The sequence below is a fragment of the Neomonachus schauinslandi genome, chromosome 10, assembly GCF_002201575.2.
Source record: "Neomonachus schauinslandi chromosome 10, ASM220157v2, whole genome shotgun sequence".
NCBI classification, from domain to species: domain Eukaryota; kingdom Metazoa; phylum Chordata; class Mammalia; order Carnivora; family Phocidae; genus Neomonachus; species Neomonachus schauinslandi.
In genome coordinates, this window is record NC_058412.1 from 86,497,005 (window position 1) to 86,516,238 (window position 19,234).

General features: G+C 39.6%; 1 protein-coding gene and 1 non-coding gene across 3 annotated transcripts in view; both read left to right on the forward strand.

The window, feature by feature from the left end:
• The first annotated feature begins 2,663 nt into the window (after positions 1-2,663).
• LOC123326079 lies at positions 2,664-2,770 on the forward strand. Its single transcript, XR_006540867.1, has one exon. It is a non-coding gene; the product is annotated as a U6 spliceosomal RNA (small nuclear RNA).
• Positions 2,771-7,873: 5,103 nt separating this feature from the next.
• The window catches only part of RANBP2 (RAN binding protein 2), an 82,222-nt gene continuing 70,861 nt past the window's right edge, over positions 7,874-19,234 (forward strand). The window contains exon 1 of one of the 2 annotated variants that reach the window (XM_021680311.2): positions 7,874-8,059. In XM_021680311.2, coding sequence (XP_021535986.1) covers positions 7,988-8,059 — 72 coding nt within the window. In that variant the 5' untranslated portion in view covers positions 7,874-7,987. The remainder of the gene's footprint in view (positions 8,060-19,234) is intronic. The other variant, XM_044918725.1, reaches the window with a different exon arrangement.

The window sequence follows — 19,234 nt, forward strand, 5'->3', positions numbered from 1 at the left end:
GTCAGGCTCCACGCTCATCAGGGAGTCGGCTCAAGGATTCCCTCTCTCCCTCTCCTTTTGCCAACCCCCACCCCACTCTCATGTGTGTTCTCTCTCTCTCTCTCTCAAATAAATCTTTAAAAAAAAAAAGACATATATAGCTAGCATAATCAAGACTGTGAAGTATCTGCAAAAAGATACATAAATCAGGTGTGCCTGAGTGGCTCAGTCAGTTAAAACACCAACTCTTGATTTTGGCTCATAATCTCAGGTCATGATCTCAGGGTCATGAGTTCGAGGCCTTCATGGAGCCTGCTTAAGATTCTCTCTCTCCCTCTGCCCCTGCCAGCTCATGCCCCCTCTCTCTCTCTTCCCAAAAAAAAAAAAAAAAAAAAAAAAGATACACAAATCAGTGAAACAAAACAATCCAGATATAGACTCGAGCTAATACGGTCATCTAATTTCTACAAAGAGGCAATAATAATTAAATGCAGAAAGGATAGTCCTGGAATAATTGTACATCCATATGCAAAAAAACCCCCCAAATTCTTGACAAAAATTAACTCAAAGTGGATCATATATATCAATAAAAGGGTAAGATGTGGAAGAAAACCTTTGTGACTGGAGGTTACGCTAAGAGTTCTTAGATACGACATCAAAAGCATGATTCATAAAAGAAAAAAAATTGAAAGTTGAACTTTACCAAAATAAAAAATGTTTGCTTTGTGGAAGACACTGTTTAGAAAACGAAATAATCTATAGACTGAGAGAAAGATGTTTGCCCATCACATATCTGATAGAGAACTTGCCATCGGAACACATAAATCCTCTCAAGCCTCAACCCTAAGATTACAAACAACTGATTAAAATATGGGCAACAAATAAAACACAGTTTACCAAACAAGATATATGGATGGCAAATATGTCTGTGAAATAATGTCCAACAATACTGCCTACTAAGGGATAAAATAAAACCATGATGACATCTGCTACATACTTTTTAGAATGGCTTAAACAAAAAAACACTGACAATACCAAGTGATGACAATGATGCAGAGCACCTAGATCTCATATATTTCTGATGGGAAAGCAAAAATGATATAGCTGCTCTAGAAAACACTTTGGCAGTTTTCTATAATGTTAAACCTAACACCCACCATAGGACCCACCAGTCCCACTCCTGAGTCTTTATAGTAGGTGTAAGTGAAGTTTTCCTTAAAGGGCCAGAAAAGTAAATATTTTAGGCTTAAGGACATAGGTCTCTGTCACAACTACTCAACAGTGTCACAGTAGTGCAAAAGCGGCTAGAACACAGGTATGTAAATGAATGGGCGAAGCTGTGTTACAATAACATTTTATTTGCAGAAATAGGCAGGCAGCCCATAGGCCATAGTTTGCTACCTCTTGGCCTAGAGAAATGAAAACTGTGTTCATTGAAAAACATGTATACAAATGTTTATAGCAGCTCTATTCATAATTACCAGAAATTGGTTAACAACCTGAACGTCCTACATATGGTAAATGGATAAACTTGTAGTACATTCATACACGGACTATTACTCAGCAATGAGGGAGAATAACCTATTGATACATGCAAGGACTTGGATTAATTTCAAAGGCATTATCTGAGTGACATAAGCTAGTATCCAAAGGTTACATACTGTATGATTCCATTCATATGATATTCTTGAAGAGACAAAACCAGAGTATAAAGAAATGATCAATGGTAAGGGTTGAATGTGGGGTGTGACTTGAAAGTAATAATGGGAATGAATCTTGGGGGATGAGGAATTGTTCTGTATCCTGATTGTGGAAGTGATTCCATGCATCTATATATCTCAAAAGTTATAAACCTATACACCCCCCAAAAGGGCAGTTTTTTGAGATTATTATTTACCATTAATACCAACATCAATTCTCCTTATTAAAACGAGAGTAATCATCATTTTGTGCCTTCATTTCCTTACCACCTAATTCCTTCTTAGCCATTTGCATGCTGTTTCTTGTCTGCACCATTTCTTTCAAAAATCAACTTTTAGGAAGCAAGTCTAAAGAGTTTTTCTCAGTCATCATTCCTGATTTTTTTTTTAAAGATTTATTTATTTGAGAGAGAGAGTGTGTGTGTGAAAGCAGGAGCAGGAGGGGCAGAGGAAGAGGGAGAGAGAATCTCAAGCAAATTCTGCACTGAGCACAGAGCCCGACATGGAGCTCCATCTCATGATCCCAAGATCATGACCTGAGCCAAAACCAAGAGTTGGACGCCTGACTGTGCCACCCAGGAGCCCATGGTCCTCAGCCTGACATGGGGCTCAACCTCACCACCTTGAGATCAGGACCTGAGCCAAAACCAAGAATCTGATGCTTAACCGACTGTGCCACCCAGGCTCCCCTGTTCCTATCTTTTTGTAGCATTTTATGCTGTTGATTATTCTCTCCTTAAAGCTCTGCTTTTTGGCTTCTGGGATGCTGTACTTTTTGGATTTTCCTTCAGCCACATTGAGTGCTACAGTTACATAACCTCTTCCTTTTTATGTTTAATGTCTGAACAAGTGACAGAATTATATAGAACTGTGCTGTCCAACACACTAGACACATGGCACGTGAGCACTTGAAATGTTACTGCTACTGAGAAATGAAGTTTTAAATTTGATTTAATTTTAATTAATTTAAAAACTTGATATCTGGTGCTCACTTCTGCAGCACATATGCTAAAATTGGAATGATAGAAGATTAATTAGCATGGCTCCTGAGCATGGATGACATGAAAATTTGTGAAGTATTCCATATCTAAAAATAAACAGATACATAAACAAACAAACTTGATATTCAATTCAATTCCTGAAAACTTCTAAGTATGTCTGGAACAACTTGGGTATATTAACCTATTTTTTCAACCCTAAATCTAATCTAAATCTAAATACAGATCGAGTATTTTTGATGAAATCTTGGCATCTGAATTAAGATGTAAATGTAAAATATATACCAAATTTTAAATGCTTAGTACAAAAAAGAATGTAAGATAGCTTATTAACAATTTGTTTATATTAATTGCATGTTGAAATTATAATATTTTAAGTATATTGGATTGAATAAAAGATTATTAAAATTGATTTCTCCTGTTCCTTTTTACTTTTTAAAGTGTGACTTCTAGATTATTTTAAGTTACATGTTGGGTCACATTATATTACACAGCACTGATTTGGGGGATTCAATTCCCATAGATACATACATACACACATATGTATGTGTATATATATACACACATATACACATACATATAGATATATACATACAAATGCATATACATACGTGTGTGCATGTATTCCTTAATTTATTATTCGTACAAGCTCTGCCTCACATAATTCCAGGCAGGGTTGTGCTGTCATGTGATAGCTCCAAATCCTTTCTCAGTTGATGGGTGGAAGATCCATTCCTGCACATGAAAGACAGTTTAGGTTGTATGGATGTCGAGAGCAGCATGTGCAAAAGCCTCTATTTTCAGAGATGAAATCAAAGCAAAAGTTTTAAAATGAAAATAACTTATGTCCAAGAACCAAAAAATGGCAATGCGCAGTCATGTTGGTTCCTTTTGTCTCTGAGGTTCTTTATGAACATTTTAAATCTCATCATGTCTATTAAGTTCAAAAGCCATGAGAATATTCAAAATGCTGTCTACAAAACAGTTTAGGATTACTGTAGAATCATACAAATTGGGAACACAGAAAATGATGGGATGAACTGACAGTATGAATGGTTCTGAAAAAAAAGGAATCATGTGGTATATGAAAGCTGTGTCTGCAGTTGATGATAATTAGCAATAGAGGCTAGAGGTGTTTGAAATGAGAGAAACTTGTTTGATCAGCATCAATGTTAAATGCCTGTTAGTTCAATTAGTTAAGAAGTTGAGGACTCCGATTAATCAGGTAAAACTGCTGCTAATGAAAAATGTCATAAGCCAAATATTTCTATGGATTCAACCCTCATTTGAATTGAATTTGCAATGCATCAACATGAGTAATGGAGCCATTAGAGAGGAATGCATCCCCCTGCTAAGGAGTTCCTTGTAGAGAACATTACAGTTACACGTGTGATTTCGGGGGTGGGTAATTACTTGTGAGAAATTTGGATGTAACTGGTTTATGCTGGGAAAAGATGTGGGCTAGAATGGACATCATCATGGAGAATGTCTATTTTGAAAGCCTAGAAGGTCAGACTCATCTTCCCATTTGGTGAAAACTGAGGTTTTTTTTTTTTTTAGATTTAATTAATTTTAGCGAGGGGGGGGTGAAGGGGAAGAGGGAGAGAAAATCTCCAGCAGACTTCCTGCTGAGGGGCGCCTGGGTGGCTCAGTCGTTGAGCGTCTGCCTTTGGCTCAGGTCATGATCCCAGAGTCCTGGGATCGAGCCCCGCATCGGGCTCCCTGCTCTGTGGGAAGCCTGCTTCTCCCTCTCCCACTCCCCCTGCTTGTGTTCCCTCTCTCGCTGTCTCTGTCAAATAAAATCTTTAAAAAAAAAAAAAAAAAAAGACGACTTCCTGCTGAGCCCAAAGTGAGGGCTCTATCCTACAACCCCCGAGATCATGACCTGAGCCGAAATCAAGAGTCGGACGCTTAACATACTGAGCCACCCAGGTGCCCCCAAAATTTATGTTTTGAGGCGTAATAAATGTACTTAAGTCATCTGAGTTCCTCAAGAAGATTCTCCTTTTGGCCCACTCCTTTTCAGTTTATTTGACTTAAACAGATTAATGGTAGTGATTTTACTAGGTAAGTGTGTTTGGGAAAGTTGTTTACTGTTCCCTCCCTTGGTTTCCTATTTATAAAACCAAGGATAATAAAAATAATAGTACCCTCCTGAAGCTGTTGAGAATTAAATGAGCTAATACATGAAATGTTAAGAAAAGGACATGGAACAGAGCAAGTGCTTACTTGTTAGCTATGGCTGTTATTACTAACATTCTTTCAAAGGCAAACTCATGGCTTCAACTGTCACCTCAGTTTTATGACTTCCAATCCATCACAGATCTTCATCCTACTATTCCATCTATATACTAGGCATCTCCACTTGGATATATATAAATGGCACCTAAAGCGAAATAAATCAACTATCTAAAATAGGATCTTCTATCCCAACCCACATTCTCTTTAAGTTTTATTTCTAATATATGTCACACTACTAATCTCAGAATCACTTCCTTTTATTCACATCCAGCATGATTGAGGTAAAGGAAAATGCTCTCTTTCTCCCTTTATAAAGATAATACTTGCTGATTGTAAAAAATTTGGAAAATATGGAAAAATCAAAAAGGAGAGACTGGGGAGATGGCCTGTAAGAGGTCAGGTTTTTTCTAAGTGATTGGATAAAATTATATTTTGTCTACATTAAAAAACGATAAAAATAAGGGTGGTTAAGTCAGTTAAGTGCCAGATTCTTGGTTTTGGCTGAGGTCATGATCTCTGGGTCTTGGGATTTGGCCCCAGATGGGGCTCCACACTGGGCTTGGAGCCTGCTTAAGATTCTCTCTTTCCCTCCCTCTCTGCACACCACCAGCCCCCACTCCCCATCCCCGCTTGTACACATGGATGCTCTCTAAAATAAATAGAATCTTTAAAAAAAGACAAAAATTTTCCATAACATGTTAAACTTCCAGTTCAAAATTTCAACATATTTCATTTGTTTGATATTTTCCCAGATAATTAAGACCCTACTGTATGTACACAGGGATATGATCTTTTTATACCTAATGTCTTCACCACTGAAATTTTCTAAAACATTTTAAACTAAGATTTTAAAATTCAAATTTCCAAAGTAGACTTTAATGACTTGTTTTTGTTTTAGGGCTACAATATATACTCAGATATTCCTGAGGATAATAATTCAATTCTTACAAGTTTTCTTCTGCTCTTTGTTTTGCTTCCTCCGGTACTTGTTCTAAGCTGGTTATTACACTGGATATTCTAAAAAGCCTGCTGGTACCTTGTTTTCTGTAGTGAAAAGATGAATGAAGGGGCTGTGTAGGTGAGTGTAGAGTTCTCTGCCTTCATCCATGGTAGAACAATTGAGGAAGTCCCACTTATGTGAACACAAATTGTTAGTAGGTGTCATGTCTCACTTCATTTGTACTGCTTCGGGGGTCCTAGCCCAAAATGATTTTGTAGGAAAGAAAATTATTCTGTTGTACATTAATAGAATTTTGCTTGTTTTAAATTGCTCTCAAGAACAGAATGATTATGCGCTGTGAATTGTGCAAGACTGTTGAATCTCAGATCTGTACATCTGAAACAAATAATGCAATATATGTTAAGAAAAAAAAAAAGAAGGTAGTGGGAAGGGAAGAATGAAGCGGGGGAAATCGGAGGGGTAGACGAACCATGAGAGACGATGGACTCTGAAAAACAAACAGGGTTCTAGAGGGGAGAGGGGTGGGAGGATGGGCTAGCCTGGTGGTGGGTATTGAGGAGGGCACATTCTGCATGGAGCACTGGGTGTTATGCACAAACAATGAATCATGGAACACTACATCTAAAACTAATGATGTAATGTATGGGGATTAACATAAGAATAAAAAAAAAAGAACAGAATGATTATAAAACAGAAGTGTTTTTTTCTTTTTAAAAAGATTTTATTTATTTGACAGAGAGAGACACAGTGAGAGAGGGAACACAAGCAAGGGGAGTGGGAAAGGGAGAGGGAGAAGCAGGCGCCCCAGAAGTGTTTTTTATAAAAAAGAACAGGTGTGGAGGATGTATCTGACCACAAAAATACAAAGAACTCTAAACCTCCTTTTCAAATTAAACTGTGTAATTTCATAAATCAGATAATTTAATCAAAACAAAATACTATTTTTAAAAATGGTAATTGTATTTTTTATTGTTGAAATATAATTTGAATTCAAAGAAGTATTTTCCAAACCTGATGTAAGTTCAAAAGTATCACCAATTTGACTTTGTTTTTATTTTTTAAAAGATTTTATGTATTTTTTTGACAGAGAGAGGGAGATCACAAGTAGGCAGAGAGGCAGGCAGGCAGAGGGAGAGGGAGAAGCAGGCTCCCTGCTGAGCACCGAGCCCAACACCGGGCTGGATCCCAGGAGACTGGGCTTATGACCGGAGCCGAAGGCAGATGCTTAACCGATTGAGCCACCCAGGTTTTGTTTTTAAATTATCAGAATATTTGACTTCTTTAATAAGTTGATTTATTTCTGTTCTGAGAAAGCCATTCAATAAAAGCAGTCTTGGGGTGCGGGTTGGGAGGAAGTAAATAATTTTGAAGATTTGGAAAATACAGATGACATGCTAACACGATTACTATAAACATTTTGGTATATACTGTTCTGCTATTGAAATATATATATATTTATATATATATAAAAATCTGGGGGGCTCTTCAAATTATACAATTATAATCGTCCAAAAACAGTACCTGTGGCCTACCTTTTAATTATGCACTTTTAATTTTCTCACATATTCTTTCAAAATACATGAATTTTAACATGTATGCTTCCGTATTCACACGTGTCCGACATATATTTATCCAACAGCCTCCAGAAAGGTGTTTCCAATTTACAAGCTCACCAAAATGGCCTGAGCTTTTCCCTTCCACACCACCACGTAATTAAAATTAAGAAGAAATGGCCCAAAGTTTTGAGAATCCATCCGGTAAAACATCGTCCCGCTGATCTAGTTACTAGCCCTTGGTCCGAGCGCGGTCTTGAACTTCCCCTTCCCGCCTCTCGCAGCCGACTCTCACAGAAAATATCCGACCTGGCCTCTGCAAGACCACGCAGAGCCTAGGGCGGGGCTGGCCAGAGGGCTACGAGCGGCGGGAGAGACGCCGACGTCGGCGTGGCGCACAGTGCTGATGCAACACGCACGCGGGGCGGGGCGGGCCGCTTGTCGGCCGGCGACGGCGCTGCGTCACGGGCTTTGCGGCGCTTTGCTCCTGGAGACGGCGACCGCTGTGGGCCTCGGCTTTGGCCTCCCGCGCCCTGGGAGTCAGGTCTCGGCGCGATGAGGCGCAGCAAGGCCGATGTGGAGCGGTATATCGCCTCGGTGCAGGGTTCCGTCCCGTCGCCCCGAGAGGTGAGCGGGTCCTGGAGAGCCGGGCGGCCTCCGCCCTGGCCCTGCCGCGGCCCCGCGCAGCGCCGGCGTCATGGCTTCTGGCGGCCGCCGCTCCCTGGCGCGTTGAGGCGCCGGCCGGCTCCCGCGGTCCGGTGGGCGGCGTGGCGCTCGCGAGCTCGGGGGCGGGGAGGGGGGGCAGGCCGCGGCGGGCTGCCGTTGGCGCCAGCTCTTCCTCTTTCTCCTGGCCTGCTCCTGACGGTCGTTATTCGCGGGCCCATCCCGTCCCGGGGTTTCTCGGTTGCGTCGGCGCGGCCTCGTCACCGGGGCTCCGGAGCCTGCCATTTGCGGCGGGGTTTCTTCTCGTCTCCCGGACAGTTTACCGCTGCGGCGGAAGCGGCACCTTCCAGGCTTTGGAGGTCGATGGAACCCAGCGGGGGACTGACGCAGCTCCGGGTTGGGCTTTTACTGCGGTGACGGTGACGGGCAACCATCATAGGCATCCAGCGGACCGGTGCAGGGATAGCTACACTTAAAACTCCCTGACAGACCGCGCAAATGACACTGGTAGACCCCCCTATTTTGAGGCATCTGTCGTGCGTTTATAAGGATTCTGCCCCTCCTCTTCACACTCCCACTCTCCCACTCTCCCATTCCCAGCACTCTTAAGAGGCTTCTTTTATTTGCCTTTATTTTTTTAAAACGCAGTCTTGGGTATTCTGAATTTCTTACAGGCCGTTGTTACTATGGCTTAAAATTTTTAATCTTTTTGACAACATGCTCAGCGTATTTTTTCTCTTTTAAGATAATGTAGCATATATATTTTGGGTTTTTCAGAATTTTAGTGATTGGATGTGGAGGGTGAGGAAAAAGGCTAAGGGTGGTGTGCACAGGATCTTGAGTCAGTTTGCTTGGGAGTTGAATCACAGCACTGCGGTTTATTTATAAGCTGTGTGACTTGAGGCAAGTTAAACTTAGTAAGTTGGAGTAATGGTATTGGTAGGAGTATATAGGATGACTCATGGTAAACATTTAGGGCAATGCCTGCCACATAGTAAGCACTAAACGTTGATGTTAAAAGGACAGTCATTCAAGGTCTCTTCTGGGTAAGGGCCTATGAGAATAAAGATGTGTGAGGAAATGAAAAGAAACCCAGGGATTAACATGGTTATAATAGCTGCATAATTGTATCTTTAACAATATAGTAGGCATATGTCTTTGTAGGATTTTGGTAATGGGTCTGATTTAGTTTCTTTTAGGAATAACGGAGTAGGTTACAGCCAGTTCCAGCAGAGGAAAGGAATAGGTACCTACATACAGATTGTAATTTTAAACTGCTGGCATAGTCATAAACAACAAATGTGGTGCCAGAGTCTAAAACAGAACTTCATTAAGGGTTTCTGTACGCTGACATTGACATACTTTTTAAAAAGCCAAGTTTAGAGATTTCATGAGATTTTTAGTGGGGACCCTGGCTCCCAAAAGATTAATATCTTAATTCTGTAGACAGAATTTAGAATGTTCTTTGAACTACCTAACTTTTCCATCAAATAAGGGGGAGGGGTGGAGTCAGAATTTTAAGGACTGGATATTAATGCTACCTCTGTTTTACATTTAAAGAGTATTATTTTAATCAGATGTTTTTCTTCAAACAGGAGAAATCATTTACTTTAGAAATTGGGGATTTCAATTGCCAAGTGAGTAACTTTGTAACAGGTGATGGTATTCTATAAATTTAGGTCTAAGTGAAAGGACAAAACAGTGCTTTGGATAGCATTGAAGGGAGAGGGTGGAAGAGGCAGAGACAGTGGCTTTTAAGAGTAGAAAGATTAGTATTTACTTGGCTCCCAGTTTGGTAAAGATCCGCCATGTTTGAACTGGCGATGCTTTCTGGGATGTCCCAGGTTCTGGAATGCAATGATGGGTCCATAGTCTTACCTTCCCAGGCTTCCATTATGCTTTCATTTGTTTGTCTCTTTTGTTTTGTCATTTTCTATTCCTTCAGGCCTGCTTTTGTCCTTTTTGAAAATATCACTTGTGTTTCTTCAATTTTTCTTTCTCTAGTTGGCTTCTGTTTAGTTTTCCTAGATTTCTCTTGAGTTGGTCTCCCAATCCGCACCCCTAATTCCTACTGCTCAGACACAACCGGACAGCTCTTAGTTGTTTGTTTACCATATACTTTAGACTTGTGAATAACATAGTAACATACTTTTCTCTCTCTCCTTTTCCACATTATAGGTACTTTACAATCTGTCCTCCAGATCTCTGTCCACAGATCTTTCTCCCCCTCATTCTTCCAGTTTCATTGTTGTAATTTTTGGTTAAACGAATAGTTTGTGTTTATATAATTATGATAAGGTACATATTTTTGCATTTGAGCCACCTTTATTGCATAGTTCTATTTTCCCTGAAGTTAATAGTTTATTTTTTTGGTTTGTTGAGTTATCTAGGATGTATTACTAATTCTTTACCCAAACTCAGTTCAACTCTCAAGTGTGATCAAAGAGGTCACATCCATCGATTTCAGCTTAAAAATTTTTTTAAGGGTCTTTCTTGTGGAGCACTCTTGTCTTACTGCTGCAGTCTGGATTGGCTCTTCCTCTTTGCTACACAGTTCTAGCTCTGGGAGTTGGCTTATCATCATCTTGAGAATTATGTTCACTTCTTTTCTTAGACCCTTGGTTTCTTGCAATTCATGTCCTCTTGACTTTCTCTGTTTTGGTGTAGCACAGTCTCCAGTTTGCTTTGAGAAGGAATGGATGGGATTTTTTTTTTTTTTTTTTTTAACATGGTATGCCTGAAAAAGTTTCACCTAATTTATAGTTTGATTATCAGAGTCTAGGTTTGAAATAATTTTTTCCTTCAATTTCGAAAGTATTGCTTCATTTTCTGATCATTTGTATTGTTAGAAATCTGATGTGATTCTTGTTATTGATAGCTTGTAGGTTTTCTGGAAGTTTCCTTTCAATTGGAAAACTCATTTCTTCCAGTTCTGGGACATGGTGTTATTTCTTTGAGCATTTCTCCCCCCATCCCAAGTTCTCCTCTCCCCTTGCCCCAATCTTACGTTTTTGCTAAGTGAAAGTTGGTTCTGGTTTGATCATCCATATCTTTCTTTCTTACTTGTGTCTTTTTGTTTTATTTTCAACCTTGTCTTCCAGGGGAAGGGGATTGGGGAACTCACCACCATTCAGTATCTAGACTTTGCTTATCTGCTTCTATAACCCCTGCCCTCACCCTTGTCAGGACGCCTTAAGTTTGGTGCCCCTTGGTTTATACTGAGAAAAAATCCATTTGCTTAAGCTTTTTGCAGGGGGTGTTCCAGACCTGGGGTGATGGAGAGTCATTGGCTGTGCAAGAGGAGGGTTAATGTGACAACTCTCCAGGTCTGAATGTTCTTGTTTTCAGCCCCACATCAGTTTTGATAGGAGTGTAAATGAATTTAAGTTTTTGCTTACAGTGGCATAAAGTATCATGGAAAGAAGCAGTGACTGAATCATGGATGTCCTGAATCATGGACTGACTGAATTATGGATGACATTGGCTCTTTTCCTTCCTACCTGTGTATCCTTAAACAAGGCACTTTACCCCCTTAGGCTTCAGTTCCCTTATGAAATGAGCAGAATGAAGACAGAAGACTATCACATTTCCCCCCAATTTTATGGTTCTATATATTATTATTTAATAATTGCTGTTCAGTTATCCTGAGATAGTCTTTTTTTTTTTTTAAAGATTATTTATTTATTTGACAGAGACACAGCGAGAGAGGGAATACAAGCAGGGGGAGTGGGAGAGGGAGAAGCAGGCCTCCCGCCAAGTGGGGAGCCCAATGTGGGGCTCGATTCCAGGACCCTGAGGTAATGACCTGAGCCGAAGGCAGACGCTTAATTACTGAGCCACCCAGGCACCCCAATCCTGAGATAGACTTTAATGAGATATTTCGAGGCAAAATAGACAGTGGAGTTGATTTTTCTATTATGTGTTGACATTGTAACTTGTGGGAATCTATTCATTTTCTGTTCATTTTAATGCCCATCTTGACTGTTGTGTATTATTGTAATAAACTGCTTCATAGCTCTTATGGATTTGGGGAGGGAAAGGAAGGCTCTGTTATGATTACAGTTCTAGCCTCCTTGTTTTTCTCAGGTTTTTTATTAATACTGAAGTTTAAGATTGCTTATTGTTTTTTACTTTTATATTTATTTTAAAAAATACTTAGAGAGAATCTGAAGCAGACTCCACACTGAGTGCAGAGCCCGGCGTGGGGCTCGATCCCATGACCACGAGATCATGACCTGAGCTGAAATCAGGAGTCAGATGCTTAACCAACTGAGCCACCCAGGCACTCCTATTATTCTTTACTTTTAAAATATATCCTGTTAAGGATGTATACTCAATACTGTCATACTGAGGTCACTTGGAATAATTTTCTGAGAATATGTCACTATTTTGACATAAAATGAGAGTATATTTTATACAGCTTTATTGAGATACAGTTCACATGCCATACAGTTCACCATTTAAAGTGTACAGCGTAATGAATTTTGGTATGTTACATTATTGATGTTTTAAGTTGTAAAATATATGTAATCTGCCATTTTAATGCCTTTTTAAAAGTTTTTAATTTTAATTCCATTATTAACACTGTTCTATTAGTTGCAGGTGTACAATATAGTGATTATATTATAGTGATTATGTAGTGATTATATAGTGATTATACAGTGCTCATCATGATAAGTATACGTCTTTAATCCCCATCACCTATTTCACCCATCCCTGCTTCCACTTCCCCTCTGGTAACCATCAGTTTGTTCTCTGTAAGAGTCTGTTTCTTGGTTTCTCTCTCTTTTTTTTCCTTTGCTCGTTTGTTTTGTTACTTAAACTCCATATGAGTGAAATCATATGGTATGTCTTTCTTTGACTTATTTCACTTCAAATTATACTCTCTAGCTCCATCCATGTTGTTGCAAATGGCAAGATTTCATTCTTTTTTATGGCTGAGTAGTATTCCATTGTGTATATATGTACCACATCTTTATCCATTTAACTCTTTAATATTTTTTTTTTTTAAGATTTTATTTATTTATTTGAGACAGAATGAGAGACAGCATGAGGGGAGGAGGGTCAGAGGGAGAAGCAGACTCCCCGCCGAGCAGGGAGCCCGATGCGGGACTCGATCCCCGGACTCCAGGATCATGACCTGAGCCGAAGGCAGTCGCTTAACCAACTGAGCCACCCAGGCGCCCTATCCATTTAACTCTTGATAGACACTTGGGCTGCTTCCATAATTTACCTTTTGTAAATAATGCAGCAATAAATAAAGGGATTGTGTATCCCCTTGCATTAGTGTTTTTGTTTTTAACTTTTTTTTTTTTTTTTTAAAGATTTTATTTATTTATTTGAGAGAGAGCAAGCACATGAGAGCGGGGAGGGTCAGAGGGAGAAGCAGACTCCCCGCCGAGCAGGGAGCCCGATGCGGGACTCGATCCTGGGACTCCAGGATCATGACCCGAGCCGAAGGCAGTCGCTTAACCAACTGAGCCACCCAGGCGCCCCTTTAACTTTTTTTTTTTTAAAGATTTTATTTATTCATTTGAGGAAGAGTGAGTTTGTGCGTACAAATGAGGGGGGAGGGGCAGAGGAAAAGGGAGAGGGAGAAGCAGAAGGAGCCCGACAGTCCCAAGTAGGTCTTGATCCCAGGACCCCAAGATCACAACCTGAGCTGAAGGCAGACACTTAACCAACTGAGCCACCCAGGTGCCCCTGAATTAGTGTTTTTGATTTTTTGAGTGAAAAACCAGTAGTTATGATTACATCATAGCTCTATTTTAACTTTTTGAGGAACCTCCATGCTGTTTACCATAGTGGGTTCATCAGTTTGCATTTCCCCCAACAGTGCAGGAGGGTTCCTTTTTCTCCAAATCCTTGCCAACAAGGATGGAAATTTTAGCCATTCTGATAGGTATGAGGTGATCTGTCATTGTAGTTTTGAGTTGCATTTCCCTGATAATGAGTGATAGTGAACATCTTTTTATGTGTCTTTGGCCATCTGTATGTCTTCTAAGGAGAAATGTCTGTACGTGTCTTCTGTCCTTTTTTAAATTGTATTTGCTGGGTGTTGTATAAAGTCTTCATGTATTTTGGATATGTCATTTGGATATGTCACCTTCTATTCAGTAGGTTGCCTTTTAGTTTTTTGATTGTTTCCTTCACTGCAGAAGCTTTTTATTTTGATGCAGTCCCAATAGTTTATTTTTGCTTTTATTTCCCTTGTTTCAGGAGACCTGTCTAGGAAAAGGTTGCTATGGCCGATGTCAGAGAAATTACTTCGTGAGTTCTCTTCTAGGATTTTTATGGTTTCAGGTTTCACCTTTAGATCCTTAATCCATTTTTTTAAAAGATTTTATTTATTTATTTGAGAGAGAGACAGCGAGAGAGGGAACACAAGCAGGGGGAGTGGGAGAGGGAGAAGCAGGCCTCCCGTTGAGCAGGAAGCCCGATGCAGGGCTCGATCCCAGGACCCTGGGATCATGACCTGAGCTGAAGGCAGACGCTTAACGACTGAGCCACCCAGGCACTCCCCTTAATCCATTTTGAATTTATTTTTATGTATGGTGTAAGAAAGTGGTTCAATTTCCTCCTTTTGCATGTAGCCGTTCAGTTTTCCCAGCACCATTTGTTGAAGAGACTGTCTTTCCCATTGCATATTCTTTCCTCCTTCATTGGAGATTAACCATGTAATTGTGTGTTTATTTTTGGGCTTTCTGTTCTGTTCTATTGATCTGTGTGTCTTTGTGTCAGTACTAAACTGTTTTGATTACTACAGCTTTGTAATATAACTTGAAGTCCAGAATTGTGATACCTACAGTTTTTTTTTTTTTTTTTTGTCTTTTCCAAGATTGTTTTGGCTATTCAGGATCTTCCTTGGTTGCATACAAATTTTAGGATTGTTTGTTTTAGCTTTGTGAAAGATGCTCTTGGTATTTTGAGAGAGGTTGTGTTAAATGTGTAGAGATAGCTTTGGGTGGGGTTGACATCTTAACAATATTCTTCCAATTCATGAGCATGGAATATCTTTTCATTTTTTTCTGTTGTTTTCAATTTTACTATCAGGGTAATGCTGGCCCAGAGAATGAATTTGAATTTGGAAGTTTTTCTTCCTCTTCTACTTTTTGGAATAGTATGAGAAGAATAGGTATTAACTCTTCTTTAAATGTTTGGTAGAATTTTCCTCTGAAGCCATCTGGCCATGGACTTTTGTTGGGAGTTTTTTGATTACTGATTCAATTTCATTGCTGGTAATCAGTCTGTTCATATTTTCTGTTTCTTCATGCTTCAGTTTTGGTGGGTTACATGTTTCCAGGAATTTATCCATTTCTTCTAGATTGTCCATTTTGTTGGCATGCAATTTTTCACAGTATTCTGTTACAATTGTTTGTATTTCTGTGGTGGTGGTGGTGGTTTCTCTTTTGTGATTTTGTTTAAGCCCCCCGCCCCCCCCCCATATGTTTTTGTTTGTTTGATGAGTTTGGCTAGAGGTTTATCAGTTTTGTTGATCACTTCAAAGAATCATCTCCTGGTTTCATTGTTCTGTTGTTTGTTTTTAAAGATTTTATTTATTTGACAGAGAGCAAGAGAGGGAACACAAGCAGGGGGAGTGGGAGAGGGAGAAGCAGGCTTTCTGTGGAGCAGGGAGCCGGATGTGGGGCTCAGTCCCAGGACCCTGGGACCATGACCTGAGCCACCCAGGCGCCCCATATAACATTTCTGTTGTAATCTTTATTATTTTCTTTTGCTGGTTTTGGGTTTTGTTTATTCTTCTTTTTCTAGGTTTTTTAGATACAGGGTTACATCGTTTGAGGTTTTTCTTGTTTCATGAGGTACACCTGTACTGCTATAAACTTCCTTTTTTTTTTTTTTTAAGATTTTATTGATTTATTTGAGAGAGAGCAGAGAGAGCATGAGGAGGGAGGAGATGGAGAAGCAGGCTCCCTGATGAGCAGGGAGCCCAACACGGGGCTGGATCCTAGCACCCTAGGATCATGACCTGAACTGAAGGCAGACGCCCAACGGACTCAGCCACCCAGGCACTCCTAAACTTCTCTCTTAGAACCTCTTTTGCTACATCCCAAAGATTTTTGGACCATTGTGTTTGTTTCCATGTACTTTTTGAGTTCTTCTTTGATTTCTTGGTTGACCCATTCATTGTTTTTCAATGTTTGATCATTTCAAAGAATCAGCTCCTGGTTTTGATTTCTTGGTAGTACCATGTTATTTAACCTCCATGTATTTGTGGTCTTTTCAGATTTTTTCTTGGGGTTGATTTCTTGTTTAATCTTGTGGTCAGAAAAGATGCATGGTATAACTTTGATCTTTTTGAATTTGGTGAGATTTGTGGCCTAATGTGTGTTCTCTTCTGGACCATGTTCCATGTGCACTTGAAAAGAATGTGTGTTTTGCTGTTTTAGGATGGAATGTTCTGAATGTATCTGTTGAATCCATGTGTTCCACTGTGTCATTCAAAGTCGCTGTTTCCTTGTTGATTTTCTGTTTGGATGATTTGTCCATTGATATAAGTGGAGTGTTAAAGTACCTACTATTATTTTATTACTATTGGTTAGTTCCTTTATGTTTGTTATTAACTGTTTTGTGTATTTGAGTGCTCCTATGTTGAGTGCATAAATATTTACAATTGTTATGTCTTCCGGTTGGATTGTACTCTTTACAATGATATAATGTCCTTTCTTGTCTCTTGTTTTTGCTTTAAAGTCTCTCTTGTCTGATCTAAGTATTGCTACTCCAGCTTTCTTTTGACAGCCATTTGCATGATAAATCTTTCGCCGTTCCCCTCACTTTGAATCTGCAGTGTCATTAGGTCTGAAATGAGTCTCTTGTAGGCAGTATATAGATGGGTTTTTTTTTTTTTTTAATCCAGTCTGTCACCCTGTGTCTTTTGATTGGAGCATTTAGTCCATTTACATTCAAAGTAATTATTGATATGTATTAATTGCCATTTTGTTACTTGTTTTGTTCGTGTAGTTTTGCTCTGATCCTTGCTCTTTTTCATGATTTGCTAGCTTTAGTGATATACTTGGGTTTCTTTTTATTTTTTGCATATCTATTACTGGTTTTTGATTTGTGGTTACCATTAGGTTTGTATGTAACATCGTCATTTAGCACTCTGTATGATTTAATGTTTATGTTTCAACCCATTCTTCTCCCCGCCCCCCCCCCCATGTTTTAGGTATATGGTGTCATTCATTAACATCCTCTTATTTTGTGAGTCCCTTGACTGTTTTTTACAGATACACTTATTTTTAAGTGTAAAAGTTACTTTTGTGATTCCTCCTTTTCATATTTTTACTTATATCCTTTCCTTTCCACTCAGAGTCCCCTTTAATTAATCTCTCTGTCAAATAAATAAATCTTAAAATTAATTTCTTGTAGGGCTGGTCTAGTGGTCATGAACTCCTTTAGTTTCCATTTGTCTGAAAAATTCTTTATCTCTTTTTCTATTCTGAATGATAGCCTTGCTGGATAACATATTTTTGGCTGCAGATTTTTCCCTTTCAGCATTTTGAATATATCATGCCACTCTTTTCTGGCCTGCAGAGTTTCTGCTGAAAAAAAATCCACTGATAGCTTTTTGGAGTTTCCCTTGTATGTAACTCTTTTCTCTTGCTGCTTTAAAATTTCTTTCTTTGGGCGCCTGGGTGGCTCAGATGGTTAAGCGTCTGCCTTCGGCTCAGGTCATGATCTCAGGGTCCTGGGATCGAGTCCCGCATCGGGCTCCCTGCTCCTTGGGAGCCTGTTTCTCCCTCTGCCTTTCTCTCTCGCTCTGTCTCTCATGAATAAAAAAAAAAAAAAAAAAAAAAAAAATCTTTAAAAAAAAAAAAAAAAATAAATAAAATTTCTTTCTTTGTTAGTACTTCTTGCCATTTTAATTATGTGTTTTGGTGTAGATATTCTTCAGTTGATATTTTTCAGGGGATCCCTGTGCCTCCTGGATCTGGGTATCTGTTTCCTTCCCCAGATTAGGGAAGTTTTCAGCTATTAATTCTTCAAACAAATTTTCTGCCTTCTTTTCTCTTTTTTCAGGGATCCCTATAATGTGGATGTTACTACGTTTGGTGGAGTAACTGAGTTTCCCAAGTTTATTCTCAGTTTGCATAATTTTTTGTCTCTCACTTGCTCAGTTTGATTGTTTCTTTTAGCCTATTTATTTCATTAAGTGTGTTTTTTTTAATCTCATTTATTCTTCATCTCTGGTTTTTTTGTTGTTTTGTTTTTTTGTTATCTCTTTGTTAAGGGTCTCACTGATGTCTTCCCCTCTTTTTTCAAGTCCAGGGAGTATCTGTATGACTATTACTTTAAATTCTCTATCAGGCATATTACTTAAATTTATTTTGCTTAGGTCTTTTGCTGCGGTTTTTGTCCTGTTCTTTCATCTGGGTTATATTCCTCTGTCTTCTTATTTTGTGTTTCTTTCTTTGTATTAGGAAAGTCAGCTACATCTCCCACTCTTGAAGGTAATGCCTTATGAAGAGGATGTAATGCTTTGCAGTGAGGTATCCCCTGTTTTCCAGGACCTGGCGCTTCAGGGAGTGTCTCCTCTGCGTGTTGGATGTGCTCTGCTATTGTGTTCTGGCTACTTTTTTCTTTAGTCCAGTCATCTGCAGAGGTTCTTTTTGCCTGTTGTGGGCAGTGTTCCCTGCTGGGGTGGGCTTGTTTTAGCAAGGTACATGCTGGTCTCCTTGTGAAATGAGATCTGCCACTGCTGCTGAACTGATGAAAATGTGTGGGTCAGAGATGTGGTGTGGGCAGGGTTTGCACTGATCTTCTGGGGCAGGTACCCACAGGGACTGAGGGAAGTGTGACTGGGAAGGATAGGTCCAGAGAAGCGTGGGGTGGCATGGGGAGGGTGGTTGGTGTAAGCAAGTTAAGTAGCAAATGTGATACCACTCTGTTTCCTGGAGGTGGTCATGTGTTTATGCTGGGGTCATTGGAGGGAAATGGCCCCTGCCAGCTTCTTTGTTCCTGGAGGGGACTCCCTGTTATCCCTGCCTCTCGGGGACACACTGTGAGATGAGTAAATAACTCTTCCTCCTGTATGTCGTAGACATTTTTCAAGTTGCTGCTTCTATGCTATATCTCTGTAGGCTGTTAGTTGTGGTTTGTCTATGCCTTCTGGGCTCTCAG